We start from the raw sequence: 19,718 nt of genomic DNA, 5'->3' as shown, positions 1-19,718 counted from the left end.
TGAGCAGGGAGCCTGATGTGGGGCTCAATCCCATCCTGACCTGAGCTGAAGGCAGATGCTTAACTGACTGAGCCACCCAGGTGCCCCTAGACAGACTTATTTATGAATGACTATTTACTCAATAAAGATTAAAATAATCTAAATATCTGGATAGCAGTAAGACTAATCAGTTCACTGATGGTGCTTTATGATTTAAGATCTAAAAGAAAACCTAAGACAAACCAAGTCTAAAATAAGCATAAATCGGGCGCCTGGGTGGCTCAGTTATTAAGTGTCTGCCTTCGTCTCAGGTCATGATTCCAGGGTCCTGGGATCGAGTCCCGCATCCAGCTCCCTGCTCAACAGCAAGCCTGCTTCTCCCTCTTCTGCTCCCCCTGCTTGTGTTCCCTCTCTTGCTGTGTCTCTCGCTGTCAAATAAATAAATAAAATCTTTAAAAAAATAAAATAAAATAAGCATAGATCCTTCCCAGTTGTCCACACCAGAAGCTTAAATTTCACTTCTACTCCTCAGTGAAAATTTAAGAAATGATCACTTTACCCTGTTCACTGCACGATCAAGAACCCTAACCAAACGGCTTCCTTCCTGAAGGCAGTTCTGGGCTGGGAATCCAGACCTGCATGCGACGTGGGGCTGTACTGCTTAATGAGGACTCCGCAGAGTCATAACTTCCTAAATGATTCATACGAACAATAATATGAGATTGAAGAAAAAGGAGCTAAAAGCTCTCTTAACAATTCTCTCCTTACACTTCCCTTCCACATTCTCCTACTGAGCTCGGGGATAAGACGAGAACTGTTCCTTAGATTTTGACAGAAGGCTATTACTAAGTCATCCAAGGGACCCGTCAGACAGAGAGTGCCCCTCTGAAAGCACCACGTGATCAGATGACGGTCCTCCCTGTCTCATCCCCAGCCCGGTTCGGTTCCGTTCTTCTAGGATCTTCCATGTATCCCTCACAATACAATGCGGGTCCCTGAGAGTAAGGAGGAACACGGCACAGTCTGAGAGGAAGGTTCTTCCGCGGGAGACACTGGGGAAGCAGTGGCAACTGCGCAGGGACCTAGACTGTGACCTCTTCACCGGGATCTGCCAATAACTAGCTATTCCTAACCCCTGCAGCATCCCAAGATGACCCGACATACATGCAAATATAAGAATATGCATTTTTATTGTCTATATTTCCTTTTAAATTCTTGAAATTTTAAAGCACAATTTAAATTTATACTTACATTCAAAGTGGGTTTTGATATGTAACTTCGCTCCATGTATCTTATTTCCTGTAATATAAATATTTGTAAAGTTATAATGTGAAAAATTTTAATCTACATCATTTTATACTTCTCAGTGGTAGGGTTTCAGTGAGTTCTTTCTGCTTCCTTATATTTTTATTTCCATGTTCTACACAGCATATATCATTTATAATCAGAAAAAATTTACTACTTTATACTATACTTTTCTGATTAGCTGTTCATTGCAAATGTTTTAACTTCTGATACCTTTATAAACTTTAAATCTATAAGCCTTTAAGTATAAGCTTTGTATAAAATGCAGTTAAATCTTCTAAATTAATTTTTTTCTAAACTAATTTCAGAGTACCACACGAAAATGTCCTTATTGTTCAAAAAAATATTTTATTTAACTTAAACTTGCTCTTTCCTTCCTCCACTTCTAACAAATGGATCTCATTTATTTGAAGCAAACACACCTCATACAAATATGGTCTACCTTACCAAATAAGTTATTTTTTAAGAAAGAAATGAGTAAGTATCTTGCCCCTACATGTCCATTCTTTCCACACCATTCTTAGGAACAAATGCCAACAAGAACAAGGAGAGAAAGTGCTAGTTACAGTTCAGAGACCCGACTGATCTGAAACTGGACAGTTTGCAGGACAAAGAACAAAGAATAAATTTTTTTATCCTCTGAAGTCAGAGAGCATAATAAATACTCAAAAATGACAACTTATATTTAGAACCTAATCTTGTTGATAGTTGTAAATGGCCAATCATACCTCAGAGCAATAAACAAGCCTACAAACATCTAAAAGCTAGCCTGACTTAATGCGAACACCCAGTGAAAGCTTTCGATTTATAATAGAGCACAGAAAGAAAGATGTGACAGAGTGGTTATAAGCAGAGAGAAAACCACAATAACGTGTTCAGATGAGAACAGATTCATGCAATCGGCCACTTCGAGACAGAGTGTGTTACTAGGCTGTAGAACAGGACTTAAGAAAATCCTTTTTCCAATGTTAAGATGACAGAGTAAGTCGCTTTTATGTAGAAAGTTCATATAAACACCTTTGCTCTAAGAAATCACCTAATTTAATCCTGGCTTTATTCAAAGCCATAATCATTACAGCATTTGGTGCAGTCCCTCTTCTGAAGAGGTGGCTTTTGGGTCTTTGTGAGGAAGAGATGACAGACACGCCTCCCACTACCTGACCCCTCACTTGCTCAATAACCACTGAGATCACTGCTGTTACAGAGGGCTCCATCGGGAATCTGAGATCCGTAAAACATGGTCCCTACACTTGAGCAGGACTACAATCTTACAAAAGGAGAAATGTTAAAATTAACCGTACATATTCCACTGTCCAAAGACAGCTTGGTAAAAAACCTAAGAGAGGCATAATAAACAAGCCACCCCAGGGTTCAGAGGAGAAGGATTCCTTGGCGTTGTGCAGGGGTCTCCAAATACGGGGTGCCACTGAAATGCTTCAGGCAGGAGTCCCAAGTTGCGTACATTCATCGTTCCCATACACCCACTGTAAACACAACAGAGGTCACCGACATGTTGTTACTTTCAAATTAACCTGTTTGTGCAGACCTTGAAAAAAATTTATCTGCCATCTCTATCTGTGCCTCGGGAAGCTGCGTCATTAAATTAGCAGGTTTGTGCTTTTTTTTTTTTTTTAAGCTTCATCTCAGAGAGAGAGGAGCGTGCATACGAGAACAGGGGGAGGGGCAGAGGGAGAGAGAGAGTCTGGAGCTGATGCCACGCCGAGTGCGGAGCCCGATCTCACGACCTGAGCCGAGAGTCGGACACTTAACCGACTGCGCCGCCGGGCGCCCCGAGGTCTGTGCTCTCACTCTCCACAGCTCACGAATACACCTGCGGACGGACCGACAGGCAACAGCTGGGTCCACCTGCCTCGTGGAAGGACTCCTCGCCATCAGCTGTGCACCGCTCACAGGTCAGCTAATGTGGGCTGCTGCTGAAGGATTCCAGCCTATTATCTGTGATCGAACTCTGCATTAAAAGTTCCCACTTGTATTCCCAAATATCTGGAAACTAATAAACTTTTAATGGAAACCCGATATACTTTGTGGCCTGTATCCAAAGCAGAGAATTTTTTTAAAAGTCCCCATTTGTGGTAAACATGTCAGTCATTGACCCTCCAACCACACTCCCTTCTCATAAGGGTGCGGAAGGAACAGCCCCAAGTACCTCCGACTCCCACCCTCCCCGCACTGGCCGGAGCGGACAGGACCAGGAGTGGGGTGGACGGATGAGAGACTGGGTCGGCTGGATGACGACAGGCGCGTGAACGGGGTGGTCCCCGGTGCTGGAGCTAGTCGGCACCACAGCCGACCACTGCTGTGTCAAAGCAGAGGTGACAGCAAAGAGAGACGCCATTAGCAAGCAGAGAAGAAAGGACTAGAACAAAGTACTCAGGGGCAAGAAGGGGAAAGAGCAGGACACACTACAAGAGACAAAAGAAGATTCCTTGTCAGTGACCTCCCCGTCCAGGTTCCAGCAAGGGCAGCAACGCTTTATTTCCTAGCCTGGGATGCCACGCGCTTGCCTCCCGTGGGAAGATGCCCTTTGCCTGGTGCGAGTCTGGCATGGGATGTGCCTCCCGGCAACCCGAGCGGCTTCTCCCGCACGAGACGGCTGGCTCCAAAGGAAGCCTCCCTGGCCTCTCCGTTTGGCCCCCTGCCCCACCTTCAGGTCTTCCCCCACCTCTATTCGCCCCCCTACTCCCCGATCATTCCACAAGCACACACAGGCCCTACTTCCTTCCACCCGAACAACACAAGCCAACTTCCCTGAACCCACATTCTCACGGAGCCGGCACCGGGACACGAGTTCTCCACCCAGTGACTTGGAGTTTGTTTCCCCGGGCTCACCTCCCAGTCACCGTTCCGCCGCCTCCCCCCACACCGCCCCCCAGGCTGTCCACACGAGCGCCCACACTGCGCCAGGCCCCCCACGAGCACAGCCCTGCCAGCAGCGGCCAGGAGCCGCGCTGGCCTCCTCCGCGGGACGTCCAGGGGACCCCCCACCCGAGCCACCCATTGCTGGGCGTCTGCGCTCGCAAGGTCTGAGGTTCCCTCCCAGCCAGCTGGGCCCCCTCCTCCTCCCCTGCCCACCCTGTCTCGGGGCTGGAGAGCCCCCACCCCGACCCCAGTCCCTTGCCCTCTGCCAGCTTCACCGGCTCCTGAACCCGCATCTCCATCCTCTGCAGCCCTGACCTTCCTGCTGACCTCCAGGCTCACAGTCCCAGGGCCCAGGGACAGCTTCTATCTAACGTCCCCATCACCACGCCCAATTCCCACCCAGGAAACCAGCTTCTTCCCAGTACGACCCCCCTCAGAGCATCACACTACCATCTATCTACCCGGTGCTCGAGCCCAAATCCCAGCCCTGTCCTTCGTCCTGCCCTAAAACCCAGATACTCCACCACGGACGCTGCCAACTCTGTGTCCAAAATGGAGCTCACTTCTTCCCCGGGCTTCGTCTCCACCGCGGCCCCTGTGTCCCCTCGTCTGTCTCACTAGCAGCACAGGCACGTGACTCACAGCCCGTCACCCCGGACTTTCCCGCCCACCGTCCAGCCGGTTTTAAACACATCCATCACATCTCATCGCTGCCCTGATCAATCCTTCCACGGCTTTCCATCGCTCCCGGGATGACATCCAAACCCTGTCGGTCATCCTGCAGCGACTCAGCTCCTCGGTTCTTCCCGGGCTCACATCACTCTTGCTCCACGCCAGCCGCACCGGCCAGATACTGCGAGTAACAGCCCAGCCCCTGCTCCCCACGCAGCCCGTTTGTACCCTGAGGTCTGAGCATGGACGACACCTTCCCACAGTGCTCCTCCCCGACCACCCCAGGAAAGTCGGCCTCCCTGCCGACAGTGTCACCGGTAGGCAGGGGATGAACACAACCAGCAGAGTGTGATCTGCGTCCCGGGGCCACTCAGCCGCACTGTGGCCCTGAAACCTCAGCTGCCCGAGCCAGGCGGCTTTTGTGCCCCTCGGTGACCTGTCTCCACACTACACTGTGAGTTCCGAAAAGAGATAGGTAATCACTCACTGTCTGTCTCCCCCTGATGGCAGTATATTTGAACAAAATCTGAAGCTTCCCAGCAAGTGTGAGAAATAACACTGCGGGCAGGATAGGTACGTTCGGAAGCCAGTGACACGGCTAGGGGGTGAGGGCCTACCCTACGTGGGGGCTCGTGGGGAGGCCACTGGAGCGGAGAAGTGAGTCTTAGAGAGCAGCCTTGGGGAGACCTAGGAAAGGAGCACCTGGCCCAGGGAAGGAGGAGAACCACGAACACACTTGGCACGAGGCAGAGGTCGTGGAGGAGCGCCGCAGGGCCAGGCAAGGGCTCCAGGGCGGAGGGCACAGACCTGGACTACGTGTCACAGATGCAACCAGCTAGTGGCTACTACCATTCGTATTTTACAGGTAAGGAAAAGAAGGCACAGTGAGGTCATGCAACTTGCCCAGAGTCACACAGCCAGTAAGGGGAGAGCTGGTATTTCAAATCTAAGCGGTCTGACTCTATTTATAAATACATGTATATGTATATATACTTAGATATGTACCCTTATATGTACAATAGATACACTGTATATTATACATATGAGTTTATTTAAAAAATAATAATACAATTTAGGAAGCTGAGGTAAGTACTTTCCAAAGTACCGCATTATCTTTCAGGAACTAATGATTTGCTTGATATACTTCACTGATCAAGTGTGTCAACAGGACCACTAACGTCTCTTTATTCCATTGTAGAAACAGGCAGAACCACAGGAGACAGGTAAATTCACAGGGAACATCTACATGCCAAAATAACTATAAAAATGAGCCAAGTGAGTTAGAAATTCAGCCATAATCAACAAAATATTTTGAGAAAACTGATTAAACCATTTTGGGAGCTTTTCAACTTCTTAGTATAGAGAGCTTAGCAGTTAGTATTTAAAATACCTTGTGTTTATGCATATAATTGTCTGTGTAAGGAAAGCAAAATTCCCTTAAACTGTAATCTGTACCTCAAATCTGTATTTTTTAAAGATTTTTTTAAGATTTTTTTTTTTTTTTTTTTTGAAAAGGGGGGGCTGGGGGGGGGGGGGGGGGAGGGAGGGAAATGGCAGAGAGAATCCCAAGCAGGCTCCACACCCAGCGAGAAGCCAACATGGGGCTTGATCCCACAACCCATGAGATCATGACCTGAGCCAAAACCAAGAGTCAGATGCTTAACTGACTGAGCCACCCAAGACGCCCCATCAAATCTATATTTCTTAAGGTCTTTATAAAGCTCCCCAAGTATTAATGAGTTTTGCTAATTTCAATCAATTTTCATTTTAGGTATTTCATTTATATAATTCCCTTGTTAAAATCTTACATAACCCCGGGGTGCCTGGGTGGCTCAGTCATTAAGCATCTGTCTTCGAGCCCCCCATCGGGCTCCCTGCCTCTCCCTCTCTCGCTGTGTCTCTATCAAATAACTAAATAAAATCTTTTAAAAAAAAATCTTACATAACCCCTTTGTTATATTAAATTTTTACAGCACTGAGTGCTCTATTAGGGGTTGAATTGTGCCTCCCAACCCCACCAAAAAAAAAAGAGAAGTCCTAACCCTCAGTACCTTAGGAGGTGACTTTATTTATAAATGTGGTCTCTATAGAATTAATCAAGTCAAAATGAGGTCATTAGGGTGGCCCTAATCCAGTATGACTGATGTCTTTATAAAAAGAGAAAATCTTAATGCAGAGAAAGATAAGCACAGAAGATGAAGACAGCGGGGGGGGGGGGGTGGAGATTGCCTTGTGCAGATGGAGAGTAGGAATGATAGATCTACAAACCAAGGGCTTCCAAAGATTGCCAGCAAACTACCAGAAACAAGGACGAGGCAAGGGGGTAATTTAGAGGGAGAGGGGTCTTGCCAACATCATGATCTCTGATTTCCTGGCCTCCAGAACTGTTTCTGTTGCTGTAAGCTGCCCAATTGGTGGTATTCTGTTACAGCAGCCCAAGGAAGTAATACACCCTCCTTGTAGAAAATCTCACTTCCCTTGGCTTTCAAATGACACTACATTCCCCTGCTTTTCTTCCATAACCTATCCTCTCTCTTCACTCACCTCGGCAGGTTCCTGCCTGTCTGGCCTGTCCTGAAACACCGTGTCCCAAAGGCCCCATGCTAAGCCCTCCCCGCTTCTCCCTCTCCACCTGCTTTCGGTGAGCTCACCAATGCCCATGGATGCCACTGTCATCAGCAGCTGATGATTCCCAAATCTCGATTTCCTCCAGTTCTCTTAGTCATCAAACCAGCAACTCCAAACTCAAGTCCAAAATACAATTCATCACTTTCTACAGTCACATCTGTTCCTCTGAAAACCACTACTGATCACCTAAATGGCAGGCCAAGGCCTCCAAATTATACCCAACTCCTTCTCACTAAGCTCCTCTTAGCCCATCAGTCATTCAGGTCAAAAGATTCTACCTCCAGGCTATCTCTGGCATCTATCCACCTCTGCCTACCTTTACTACCACTTCAGATTGCTATCAATACTTGCCGCCTCGCCACAGTACTCTGTTCTTTTGTCCTGTAAAAGAGGAAAGGCCCAAGGACTGAGGTGCAAAAATCCACAGGGTGAAACGGAATGGGAAGGGAGTAAAAACCGTGAGGGTATCTATCCATCAGGATTCAACCAGGAAAATAAAAATCATTCTATCTGAAATATAATTTAATGCAGAGATTAAACATACAGGTGATAGAAAAACTAAGAACAGGAGACAGGCGGTAGAGATTAGCAACAGGAAGGAATTAGCACACATAGGCTGTTGGGACAAAGGGAAGCAGCAAGGTTACCAAAGCCAAGGGGTCAGGGTTACCTTGCAAAAGCAAGAACCAAAGGAGCCACAGACATTCTCAGAAATACCACCTAAGGGTAGACAGAAAAGAATCATCCTGGCTTCTCCCTTGCTATCTCCCAGTCTCCTACCAGTGTCTGGACCCAACCAGAAGCTGGCTGACAGACACTGTGATTTTTGCACCTGCAACAGTCAGCCCCACAGCCCTACAGAGGAAAGGAGGGAAAAGAACTGGGAACAAACAGGCTGAGGACTGGCACAATGCAAGAATTTTTTTTTTTTTAAAGATTTTTTATTTATTTATTTGACAGAGAGAGACACACCAAGAGAGGGAACACAAGCAGGGGGAGTGGGAGAGGGAAAAGCAGGCTTCCCGCTGAGCAGGGAGCCCGATGCGGGGCTCGATCCCAGGACCCTGGGATCATGACCTGAGCCGAAGGCAGACGCTTAACGACTGAGCCACCCAGGCGCCCCAGAAATTTTTTTAAAGTCTGAGTATTAAACAATAATTTGGGGTCAAAACAGCAAAACAGAGGAGTCTGAAGGAGTATCAAATGCAGTATAAGATCAAGATGAAAAACACACACACACACACAAAAGCACTGGTATTCTTCAAATGAGGGGCACAGAAATCTAGTTACCAGAGGCTTAAAGAGAAAGGGGATATATTTAAAAAAAAAAAAAAAAAAAAGTGGTTACAGCTGGAAAGGCAACAAGCTCCGATAAATTAGTCCATTACTTTACTGACCACAAGGGAGACTTTGTTATTTGAAGGCAAACCTCAAAGAGCCAGTGCAATGGGTGAAGGTCGAGTTCCACTCAACAAACTGGCACAACAGGATTTTTCCAGTAAATGACCACTTCTTTCAAACAACTACCAATACGGATTCCTAGAATTCGATAAAATGAGGACCACAAATCATACGCTGTAAAACCTACAGCTACATTCTCCTCATCAGCAACATCCGCCTGATCGTAAGTTCTTAATTAAACTACAAATTAAGAGGGTTTCTGCATTCGTTTTTGTTTTTTTTAGAGGACCTAGCTCACCTAATTCACCTGGTCAACGTACTTTTATTTTCCTGACTTCCCAAATCATTCCACGAAAGCACGGATATGCTGACGAGGAACTGGTCTGGGTCCGTTTCCCAGTTCCCCCGTGCCGCTAGGTTAGAGGGGAAAAGAAAGAAAGAAGGGCTCCTCTTCCGTGGAAGCCCGCTCCTCCTGACTCTTCCATTAGCTCAGTCACCCAGGGTGATTTCGACTCTCCCTTTTCCTCCTGGCTCCTCACACCCACTCCCTATTTGCCAAGTTCCACATCTGTGCTTTCACAAATCGCTTGCACAACGCTGCAACCGCTCTCCTCTGGCCAGCATGCAGCTCAAGGTACTTCACGCCAAAGTCATGTTTTTGCCCTCCCCGCACCTCCGTGCCCCCCGACCTCTGGCTACGACAAACCCCCAGCCATCAACGGTCTCCACTGACTTGGGTCAGATTCCAGCTCTCGAACATGGGTGGACTGCAAAGTGTCCCACGGGAACCAACCTGTCACATCACGCTTCACCAGCCCCACCTTAAGTCCTCTGCTCCTGCCAGGTTCTGCCAGGCCGCCAACCTAAGACGCAGGCTCCCCGCCTTGACCCTCTTGGAAAGACTCCCTTCCAAGGCCTTGGCTCCCGCGCTCCCCAAGCACAACAGGCGGGAGCGAGGCGCGCCGCTGGACGCCCTCGGTGCCGAACACCCGGCGCCATCTGCTCCTCGCGTACGGAGGAACCCCTCGTTTCCCCGGTCAGTGTCAGGCCGCGTCGGGCCGGGGCGTCTTCTCCTCCCCCCTTGGGGCCCCACGCCCGCAGGCCCGGGGATGCCCCAGCGCAGGAACACAGCACGCTGTAAAGAAAATCCCGGGGAAGGCGTACGGCGCCGGCGGCCGGCCAGGCAGCACCAGGGTGGGCCCTTCCGGCGGCGGAGAGCCGCGCCCGCGCAGCCCACGCGCAAGCGAGCGGCAGGCGGCGGCGGAGACCCCGCAAACGCCCGCGACGCACCGGGGCCACGTACGGCGCGCGTGCGCGTGCGCGTGCGCGGGCAGGGGGCTTCCCGGCGCGGGCCCGGAGGCCCACAGCCCGGGCGCCGCGCGCCGCGAGCGCGGCCCTCCCAGGCAGGGGTGCCGGCACGCCGCGGCCCGGGTCCCAGCCGCCCCCACCTGCAGCGGCCTCTGGAGCAGGGGGCCGCGCCCGCGTGCGCTGCCGCGCAGAAGGGCCGCCAGCACAGCCATGACCTCCGAGCGCCTGGACACACTTGACAGGCGGAGACGACGGACGCGCGCGGCCAAGTCCCCGCGCCGCTGCCCCGCCCACCCCGCCCTCTCCAATAGCAGCCTCGGACGGCGGCGGCGTGCGTGGCTATTGGCCGACAGGACGGGGCGTGGCGGCAGGGGGCGGAGCCTCAGAGTACGGACTCGGCCTGAGGCGCCGGCGCGGAATCCGGCCGGCACGTGACAGACCGCCAGTCCCCTTTCCGCCGCTCCGACCTTGGCGCGCGGCAAGTGTAGGTGTCCTGACCCGAGCGTCTTCTGCTCGTGGAGCTGGCTTCTCCCACTCAGACCCGCCCAGCTCATTCAGATGTTACTGAGCAATCCAGTTAGCTTTTTGTTTGCTTTTAAAGGTTTTATTTATTTCAGAGCGAGCGAGCACACACACGGGGGCGAGGGGCAGAGGGAGAAGCAGACTCCCGCTGAGCAGGGAGCCCGAGGCTGGATTCGATCCCAAGACCCCAGAATCATGACCTGAGCCGAAGGCAGACGCTTAATGGTGGGAGCCAGGCGCCCCCCCAATTATCTTTTAATTTATGATGAGCTACGTTTGCAACTACACTTCTGTAAGAGGAGGAATGGAAGACATGCTAATAGCTAACTTTACTGAGCAATTAATAAGAATGTTTAATTTAGATTTACTTATTTATCTTTTAAGTAATCTCTATGCCCAACATGGGGCTCGAACTCAGACCCAGAGATCAAGAGTTGCATGCTGGGGTGGCTCAGGTCATGATCCTAGGGTCCTGGGATCGAGTCTCGCATGGGGCTCCCTGCTCAGCAGGGAGCCTGCTTCTCCCTCTGCCTCTGCCCCTCCACCTGCTTGTGCCCAGAGAGAGAGACAGTGAGAGAGGGAATATATTTAGGTGCCCCTAAGATCTTTAAAAAACAAAAACAACAGCAAAAGAGTTGCATGCACAACCTACTGAGCCAGCCAGGTGCCCAATTAATAAGAATTATATTAATCTTGGGGAGTCTGGGTGGCTCAGTTGGTTAAGGGTTGTACTCTTGATTTCAGCGCAGGTCATGATCTCGGGATTGTGAGATCAAGCCCAGAGTTGGACTCCATGCTCAGCAGGGACTCTGCTGGGGATTCTCTCTCCCTTCCCCTCTGCCCCTCCCCCACTCGTGCTCTCTCCTTCTCTAAAATAAATTAATCTTTAAAAAAAAATTATATTTATTCTTCACAAAAACTCCATGTATTACATGCTATTCTTATCCACCCCTTAACTAAGGAACTAATTGAATGAAATACTAAGAAGTTAACTTTTTTGTCACAGTTGCACACAAAGTGGTGAAGCTGGGGTCAGAACTGATTATCTCAACATTGCATCACTTTGCTGTTCCTTTTCCCAGAGAACCATGGACATGTCAGCTATGATGATTGTCCTCACATTTTGGGAACCCATTACTTAACCTTAAATCTTCACCTGGAGACAACAAATCTTTTTGTCTCTAACATTATTTTCTTTTATTGTCATATAGAAGATACAAGGAGTGGGGTACCTGGGTGGCTCAGTCAGTGAAGCATCTGCCTTCAGTTCAGGTCATGATGTCAGAGTCCTGGGAGTCAGGCTCTCTGCTCAGCGGGGAGTCTGCTTCTCCCTCTGCCTCTGCCCCTCTCCCATCTCGTGCGCCTGCTCTCTCTCTCAAATAAAATCTTTTTTTAAAAAAGAAGATACAAGGAGTGACAGCTTACAACTTACCCCAAGCCCATATTTTTCCTCAAGTAAAATTCCCACCCTTCATTATGTTGTTTGAAATTGTTTTGACAGCTGAGGGAGATGGTATTTTTCAAAGATGGCCACACCTGTAGTTAGCCCCACCGACAAGCTCTTCTTTCCATGTGACTGGGGTTTGTGTTCCCTCCCCTGGAATCCGAACCCGGACTGCCGGGACCAGTGCAGTATGGCAGAAATGAGGTCGTGTGACTTCCCAGGCTAGGTCTAGGCAGAAATATGGATAAAAAGCCTTAAAATGATTCCAGTCCCCAGCATTCAACCCTTCCAGCTGAAAGCCCAGTCATTATGGAGCAGAGATAAGCCCTCCCTTCTGTGCCCTGAATTCATGATCCACAGAACCCAAGAAAGAAATTAAATGGCTGTTTTTGTTATGTTCGGGGTTGTTTCTTTGTTTTAACAAAGCAATAGATAAACACAGCACCTCTATCTTTAACTTCCCAGGCACCCAGGTTGTCCCTTAAAGTAGTGCTTGATTCCTTCACCTACCAGAGCCTCTATATTCAAGGTCACCAAGTCCTACCTCCTTCCTTTGAATATCACACTCAATGCCTTCTCTCTTGCTGAGCCTCTTCCAGGCCAAGTAAAAACTTTTTCATACCTATTGCTTCAACAGCTACTGAAAGAAAAATCATTACGATATGTATCCATGCTTAAGCTCTGGGTATGTGTGTGTGTGTGTGAGGCCCAAGATATATAGATATGGGGGCGCCTGGGTGGCTCAGTCGTTAAGCATCTGCCTTCGGCTCAGGTCATGATCCCAGGGTCCTGGGATCGAGCCCCGCATCAGGCTCCCTGCTTGGCGGGAAGCCTGCTTCTCCCTCTCCCACTCCCCCTGCTTGTGTTCTCTCTCTCGCTGTCTCTGTCAAAATAAATAAATCTTAAAAAAAAAAAAAAAAGATATATAGATATGGATACAGATTTTAAGAGGTATTTATTTGAGAGAGCATGAGCAGGAGAGACAGAGGGCGAGAATCTCAAGCAGACTCTGAACTGAGCACGGAGCCCGGTGCGGCTCAATCTCACCACCCTGAGATCATGACCTGAACTGAAACCAAGAGTCGGACGCTCAGTCGACTCTGCCACCCATGTGCCCCCCCAAATGTCACAGATTTAAAGCAAACAATCCCACTGACCACTACTTACCACTCTGTACATGTAGATAGTCCACTTCAAAATGTAGGCCAAGAAGCAAGCCAGCAGCTACCTGGGATGGTATAAACATGCCATGAAATGTTTAACACTCAGCAAACACAGTAGAAGTGAAGGTAAACAAAGGTCAGATTGTAGATATAAAACAGAGAATTAATAAAGTGCGGTGGGGAGGGAAGCAGTAGAGAATTCGATCAAGGTTTCTGACCTGGGAGACTGAGTTAGTTCCTAAGTGGAGCAAGTGTGTGACTCTTTTCTTTTTTTAACATTTTGTTTATTTATTTGAGAGACAGCACAAGCAGGAGAAGCAGCAGAGGGAGGCAGAGAAGGAGAAGCAGGCTTCCCACTGAGCACGGAGCCCGATGCGGGGCTCGACCCCAGGACCCTGGGATCGTGACCTGAGCCGAAGGCAGACGCCTAACGACTGAACCACCCAGGCTCCCAAAATACTGGATTTCTTGAATGAAAACAGCAAAAATCATTAACACCCAGGGAAGTCTCCTGTCATTCTTTAGACGAGCAGGCAGAGAGGAGAGTAGATCTAAATTTGGATAAGCGCATGTGACTTAGATCATTACCAGGCCAGAGAGCAAGTTGCTACTTTCTGTACTCACTCTAGGACGTCACTATCATACTTTTTGATCTTCAGTGTTGGAACATTTAAAATCTACACAATTGTGTATATAATTACATGGATGTCTTTTTCTTTCATCAGAAATTCATAAAAGTTTGTAAATCAAGAATCTAAGACTCCAGACTGTCCATTCGTCAAAACAGAAGTGTAATGACATACAAAGTCCGTATTGATTTTAGAGCTTAGCATGAGCAATTAGAAAATAAAGGCTCCTCATTCAAAGGTTAAGATACCGAACTCTATCTATGCTGTTCTCAAGCGCACATGTTCTCATTCACTCACCCCACATTTGAGCACCTACTATGTATGCACCACACAGGTTTCTTTTTGTATTCAGTTTTAGCAGGCTCGGATCCGACTTTTGATATTTTGGGGGACTCTCTTTGAGAAAAAAAATTACATAAAATTACAAATTTGCCCTTTTTAGTTGATTTTTTTTTTCGTGTTGAGGTGAATGAGTTCTTTATACATTTTAGTTATTACCTGCATGTTGGGTGTATCACTTATAAGTATTTCCTCCCATTCACTGGGTTGTCTTTTTGTTCTGTTGATGGCTTCCTTTGCTTCATTTTGGTATAGTCTTTTTTTTTTTTTTTTTTAAAGATTTTTATTTATTTGACAGAGAGAGAGATAGCCAGAGAGGGAACACAAGCATGGGGAGTGGGAGAGGGAGAAGCAGGCTCCCGGGCGAGCAGGGAGCCCAATGTGGGGCTCGATCCCAGGACCCTGGGATCATGACCTGAGCTGAAGGCAGACGCTTAACGACTGAGCCACCCAGGCGCCCCAAGTTTCATGGTTTCAGGTCTCACATTTAGGTCTTTAACCACTTAATTTTGTGCACGGCCTAAGGAAGTGGTCCAGTTTGGGGGCGCCTGGGTGGCTCGGTCAGCTGAGCGCCTTTTGATTTCGACTCAGGGTCATGACCTCAGGGTTGTGGGATGGAGCCCTTCATCAGACTCTGCGCTCTGCAGGGAGTCTGCTTGACATCCTCCCTCTCCCTCTGCCCCTCCCCCCTCAAATGAGTAAATAAATCTTAAAAACAGTGGCCCAGTTTGGCCAACACCGTTTGTTGAAAAGACTGTCCCTTCCCCATTGTGTATTGTTGCCTCCCTTGTCACAGATTAATTGATGGTACACGCATAGGTTTATTTCTGGGCTCTTTATCCTGTTCTATTTACGTGTCTAATTTTGTGCCAATACATACTCTTCTCACATCCAAGCTTTGGTGTTCCATCTGTAGGGCATGGACAGAAGATGCGGCGTAATTCTTAAGGGGCCCTAGGGTTTTCAGGATGGTACGTGAGCATTGGCTTCAACTTAGTCACCAGCTGCATGAATCCCTAAGAGTCAGCCTGTCCTTTGAAGCTCTGAGGCGTTGACTTCTCTCTAGCAAAGTCCTAGATGGCACCTTCTTCCAGTAGGAGGCCAGGTCATCCACACTGAAAATCTGTTAAGTGGAGCCACCTTCGTTAATTCTTCTGGAGAACTTGCTGCAGCTTGAACATCAGCTCTCATTACTGTACCTTGCACTTGACCTCTGCTAGCTTCAGTCTGCAGCTTCTTCTCTCTCCGCTTTCACGAAATTGAAGAGAGTTAGGGCCTTGCCCTGGGTCAGGCTTTGGCTTAAAGGAGTTATGGCTGGTTTGATCTTCTGTCCAGACCACTAGAACTTTCTCTGTATCAGCAATGAGGCTGTTTGGCTTTATCATTCGTGTGTTCACTGGAGTAGCACTTTTACTTTCCTTCAAGAACTTCCTCTTTGCATTCACAACTTGGCTGTTTGGCAAAAGAGGCCTCACTTTCGGCCTATCTCCGCTTTCAACACACACCTCACTAAGCTTAATTAGTCCTAGCTTCTGATTTAAAGTGAAAGATGTGCGACTCCTCTTTTCACTTGAACACTTAAACGCCACTGTAGGGTTATTAATTGGTCCAATTTCAATACTGTTGTGTCTCAGGAACAGGGAGGCCTGAGGAGAGGGAGATGGGGACACAGTCAGTTGGTGGAGGAGTCTGCACACACACATTTGTCGGTTGAGTTTACCGTCCTCGTGTGGGTGCAGTTTGGGGCACCTGAAACCATTACATAAGTAGCATCAAAGATCACAGATCACCGTAACAAATATAATTAAAGTTTCAAATATTGCAAAAATGACCAAAATGTGATTCAGACACAAAGTGAGCAAATGCTATTGGAAAATGAAGCTAGGTTGTCACAAACCTTAAATCTGTAAAACAAAAACAAAACAAAACCCCTCATCTGCAAAGTGTAATAAACTGAAGTGCAATGAGGTATGCCGATACAAAATTCCTGGGGCCCTGAAAGTTTAATGGTAAATCTATCTCTAGGTTTAGGTGAGTCTTATACCGAGACCATACTTTTCTATCAACTCCCCACCCCACCCCAATCCCTGCTCAAGTCCCAAGCTGAGCTTAAGGTCACTATGAATACAATAGACTTAAGGTCTGTGTCTCCCCCAAAACCATACGTTGAAACCTAATCCCCAAAGGGATGGTATTCGTAGGTGGGGTGCTGGCTGTGAGAGATGACTAGCTCAGGAAGCAGGGCCTTCGTGAATGAGCGTAGTGCCCTTACGGAAGAGACCCTGGGAGTTCTCTCAGCCCTCTTTCCTCCATGTGAGGACACACCCAGAAGTCAGCAGCTGCACCGTGCAAGAGGTTCATCACCCAAACCAACCACACCGACACCTTCCTCACCCTTGACTTCCAGCCTCTGGGACTGTGAGAAACAGATTTCTGTGGTTTATCAGCCACCCAGGCTATGGTACTTTGTGAAGGACACTGTCCATCTTCATAAGCTTATTACTAAACTATCCTAGCTTTGAAACTTAAATATTTCACAATTTTGCACACACAAACAATTTTATATTTGTTTTTATCTGATATAAAACTTAAATTGTGGTTATGACACGGCTTATCTAACCTGTGAAAGGATGCATTAATCACTTTCAGGTCTGAAATAGTTTATCTTTTCCAGGCATGATAACCTTAGGCTGCTATTATCATCACTGAAAAAGCGACATTCCTGATAGCTTTCGTTATGGACTAAAATTTGAAATCTAAAAGAAGTGGGTTACTTTTCATGTTTCTGATTCCTAAGGCTAAGATTTACTATTTCACCATGAAATGTATAAATATACTTATTACACAAATTTAAGTCTTAAAAACTACTTAACAGTAGAACATCAATATTTTCTGGATAGGTGAAAGCTTTTATATTACACTTTTATTTTGCAAGAAAATAAATTATACAACTTAAAAAATAAAATCCAAAAATTAAGCAGTTCATCAAAATATTTCAGCCTACTCCATACAGAAACTGCTACCATTTAAAATTGTACAGCATTATCATCTCAGTACGAGGCGGCACACATTCAAAACCGTATATACCACACGAAGATAAAGTCCAACTTAGGAACGCAAATTTGTTCAACACTCCAGACGACATATATAGTGTAGATGACAGGAAAGCTCTCAGGTAATGCTGATTTCACAAACATGACCTTGGAAGAGTTTGTAAGATAGCATCCCAGTCATTTACATGAAAATAGAAAAACCGGCTTGAGTTTAAGATGGCAAATCTTTCTGAAAAACTAGAACCTTCACCCAAATTGAATGTTTAAAATTTGCCCTGTGAGCCGGGCTAATGACATCCTACTGCAAATAATTCAAAATACTTTGTAACTACTCCGGTCATATTTTGTATTAAATTCAATAAAAAGTAAAAATAAGAAAGCTAACAGTTCGTTTTTGGAAACTGTAACATTTACGCATAAAATAAGAGACTTAAATAAACAGGTTGACAATGCAGGGACCCCTCCAGTAAACGTAAAAATTGGAAGACTTCATAGTTTATTTCAACATCCTCATTAAATCATGGGAATACAAATGTCCTAATATTTATCGCATTGTAAGCATCAAAATTGTTTCTTTTTACTCTGGCAATGAGGACAACAAAGGTTAACATTTTCCAGATGGCTCCAGCTTTGTATTAGTGTTCACAGTTTAAATTAAGCTGTGGTGCGTCCCACTGCCCTACTCCTGGCAGCCTGGATTCTCCTCACCACCATGGCACCACTTGGAAGTGCAATCAGAGGAAAGGGACTCAATAAAGGATACTAACTGTGATTCCGTACCTTTCGCTAATCGCTGGGAAGGTTTTTATCAGGTTCTTTTTTTTAAATTAGCAAATCTATCATCAAGACACATTTAAAGAAAACTGAACAATGGCACACAGGCACCTCGTCAACTAAATCGTTTTCATTAACACCAAAAAGTAGTTGAACTTTTGTATACATAACAGCAACAACAAAAACGATGAAAACTGTTACGTCTACAGTATTTGCTGCTGTTCAATTTCCCAAAATACAATTAGGACATAATTAGCTATTAAAAAATTTATAAAATTTAATAGAAAACTTGGCTATGGATTTAGAGTTACCCACTTTTGCATTAAACTTTCCTTTATAAATCAAAACATCATGGCTCTCATTCTTAAAATGACCAAAAAGATGAGAAATTCCAAACCTGTTCTGAGAACAATTATGGTTTAAAGGAACAAATCTGAAACTTTAAAAAATGACCTGTAATTCTCCCTTCCACTGTTTTCCCTTGGGCATTTGAATATGGGAGAAGCAAATATGCCCAATCCTGAACTATTTGTTAAATGTAAGGGCCACAATTATAACAAATTATTTTTTTTTAATTTCAAATATATCCATCGTCCGCAGTCATCAATTTAGTTTAATTCTCCACAATGCACTCGGTCTAATAACGGACACATGCTGCCCCCAGAGCTAAATGTAAGATTTTAAATTAGAAACAAAATTCCAATTTCCTATGAGTTGCAGAACAGGCATGTGAATAAATATACCCAGCGACACCTTCCATGTTTTGAATTTGCTCTCCTTCCTTTCAGCAGGCAGCTCACAACGCCTCTTGGGACTGGGGACAGATTCCATGGAACAGTCCTGAAAGCACCTTGCGTAATACTGTCTACCATGCACCTTTCAAAGCTCAGCACTCCACTTCCTACTATTTCCCAAATCATAGGTTTAAAGTATTACTTAGTATCAAACAAGATAGAAAAGCATTTGCAAAAAAACTTGGAACGTGCAGCATAATGAATAAAAATCCACGTAGAGTCACTCTTTGCCAACGGGGAATACACTTTTCTCCGCTAAGCTGCCCGTGTCCTCAAGTCCTGAACTCTGCGTCACTCTGGGTATTCAGTCGCTGGCAACTAGTAAGTTGCTACTTTGGATTGACTGAAAGGAACAAGGTAAGTGTTGCCTTCTGAACATTTTAAAAACGTTTATTTTTAAAATATATAAATATATATGTACATATATTTGGCAAGTTTACTGCTCATATTAAGACTGCAACAATTTTGCTCATGCTTTTCAGGTCTTATGTTGTGGTTTTTCTCCTCCCCCTACGTAACGGACACTCCTTTTTAAAACAGAATGTCTTCCTTTCCAGAAACCTGAGGCTATAAATCCCTAATCATGAGACTTTAAAATTCCAAAATATTTCTATGCTGCAGATCAAGAAATAGTTACATAACTGTATTATGTGAGAGTAGATTCCTGCCTTGTTTTTAATAAATTTGGAGATAACAAAATTTGGCATAATAAATATTAGGTATACAAACATTAAGTGTGTTAGTGAACACACTTAATATCTTTGTTTTGCTATTCTGACTCTGCAGTTGAAATGACCGACTTCTCTCCATACATTTTTTTTTAAACA

At 46.2% G+C, this 19,718-nt stretch overlaps 1 protein-coding gene across 1 annotated transcript in view; it reads right to left on the bottom strand.

Annotated features, from left to right (window-relative positions):
• The window catches only part of ACAT1 (acetyl-CoA acetyltransferase 1), a 26,548-nt gene extending 16,081 nt beyond the window's left edge, over nt 1–10,467 (bottom strand). The window contains exons 1-2 of the mRNA XM_035008853.1: nt 10,314–10,467; nt 1,231–1,278 (exon numbers count right to left, since the gene is read on the bottom strand). Coding sequence (XP_034864744.1) covers nt 1,231–1,278; nt 10,314–10,385 — 120 coding nt within the window. The 5' untranslated portion in view covers nt 10,386–10,467. The remainder of the gene's footprint in view (nt 1–1,230; nt 1,279–10,313) is intronic.
• Between the last annotated feature and the right edge of the window lie 9,251 nt (nt 10,468–19,718).

Source organism: Mirounga leonina, unplaced genomic scaffold, assembly GCF_011800145.1.
Source record: "Mirounga leonina isolate KUSES-001 unplaced genomic scaffold, KU_Mleo_1.0 Mir_153, whole genome shotgun sequence".
NCBI classification, from domain to species: domain Eukaryota; kingdom Metazoa; phylum Chordata; class Mammalia; order Carnivora; family Phocidae; genus Mirounga; species Mirounga leonina.
This window is presented reverse-complemented; position numbering and strand designations above follow the sequence as displayed.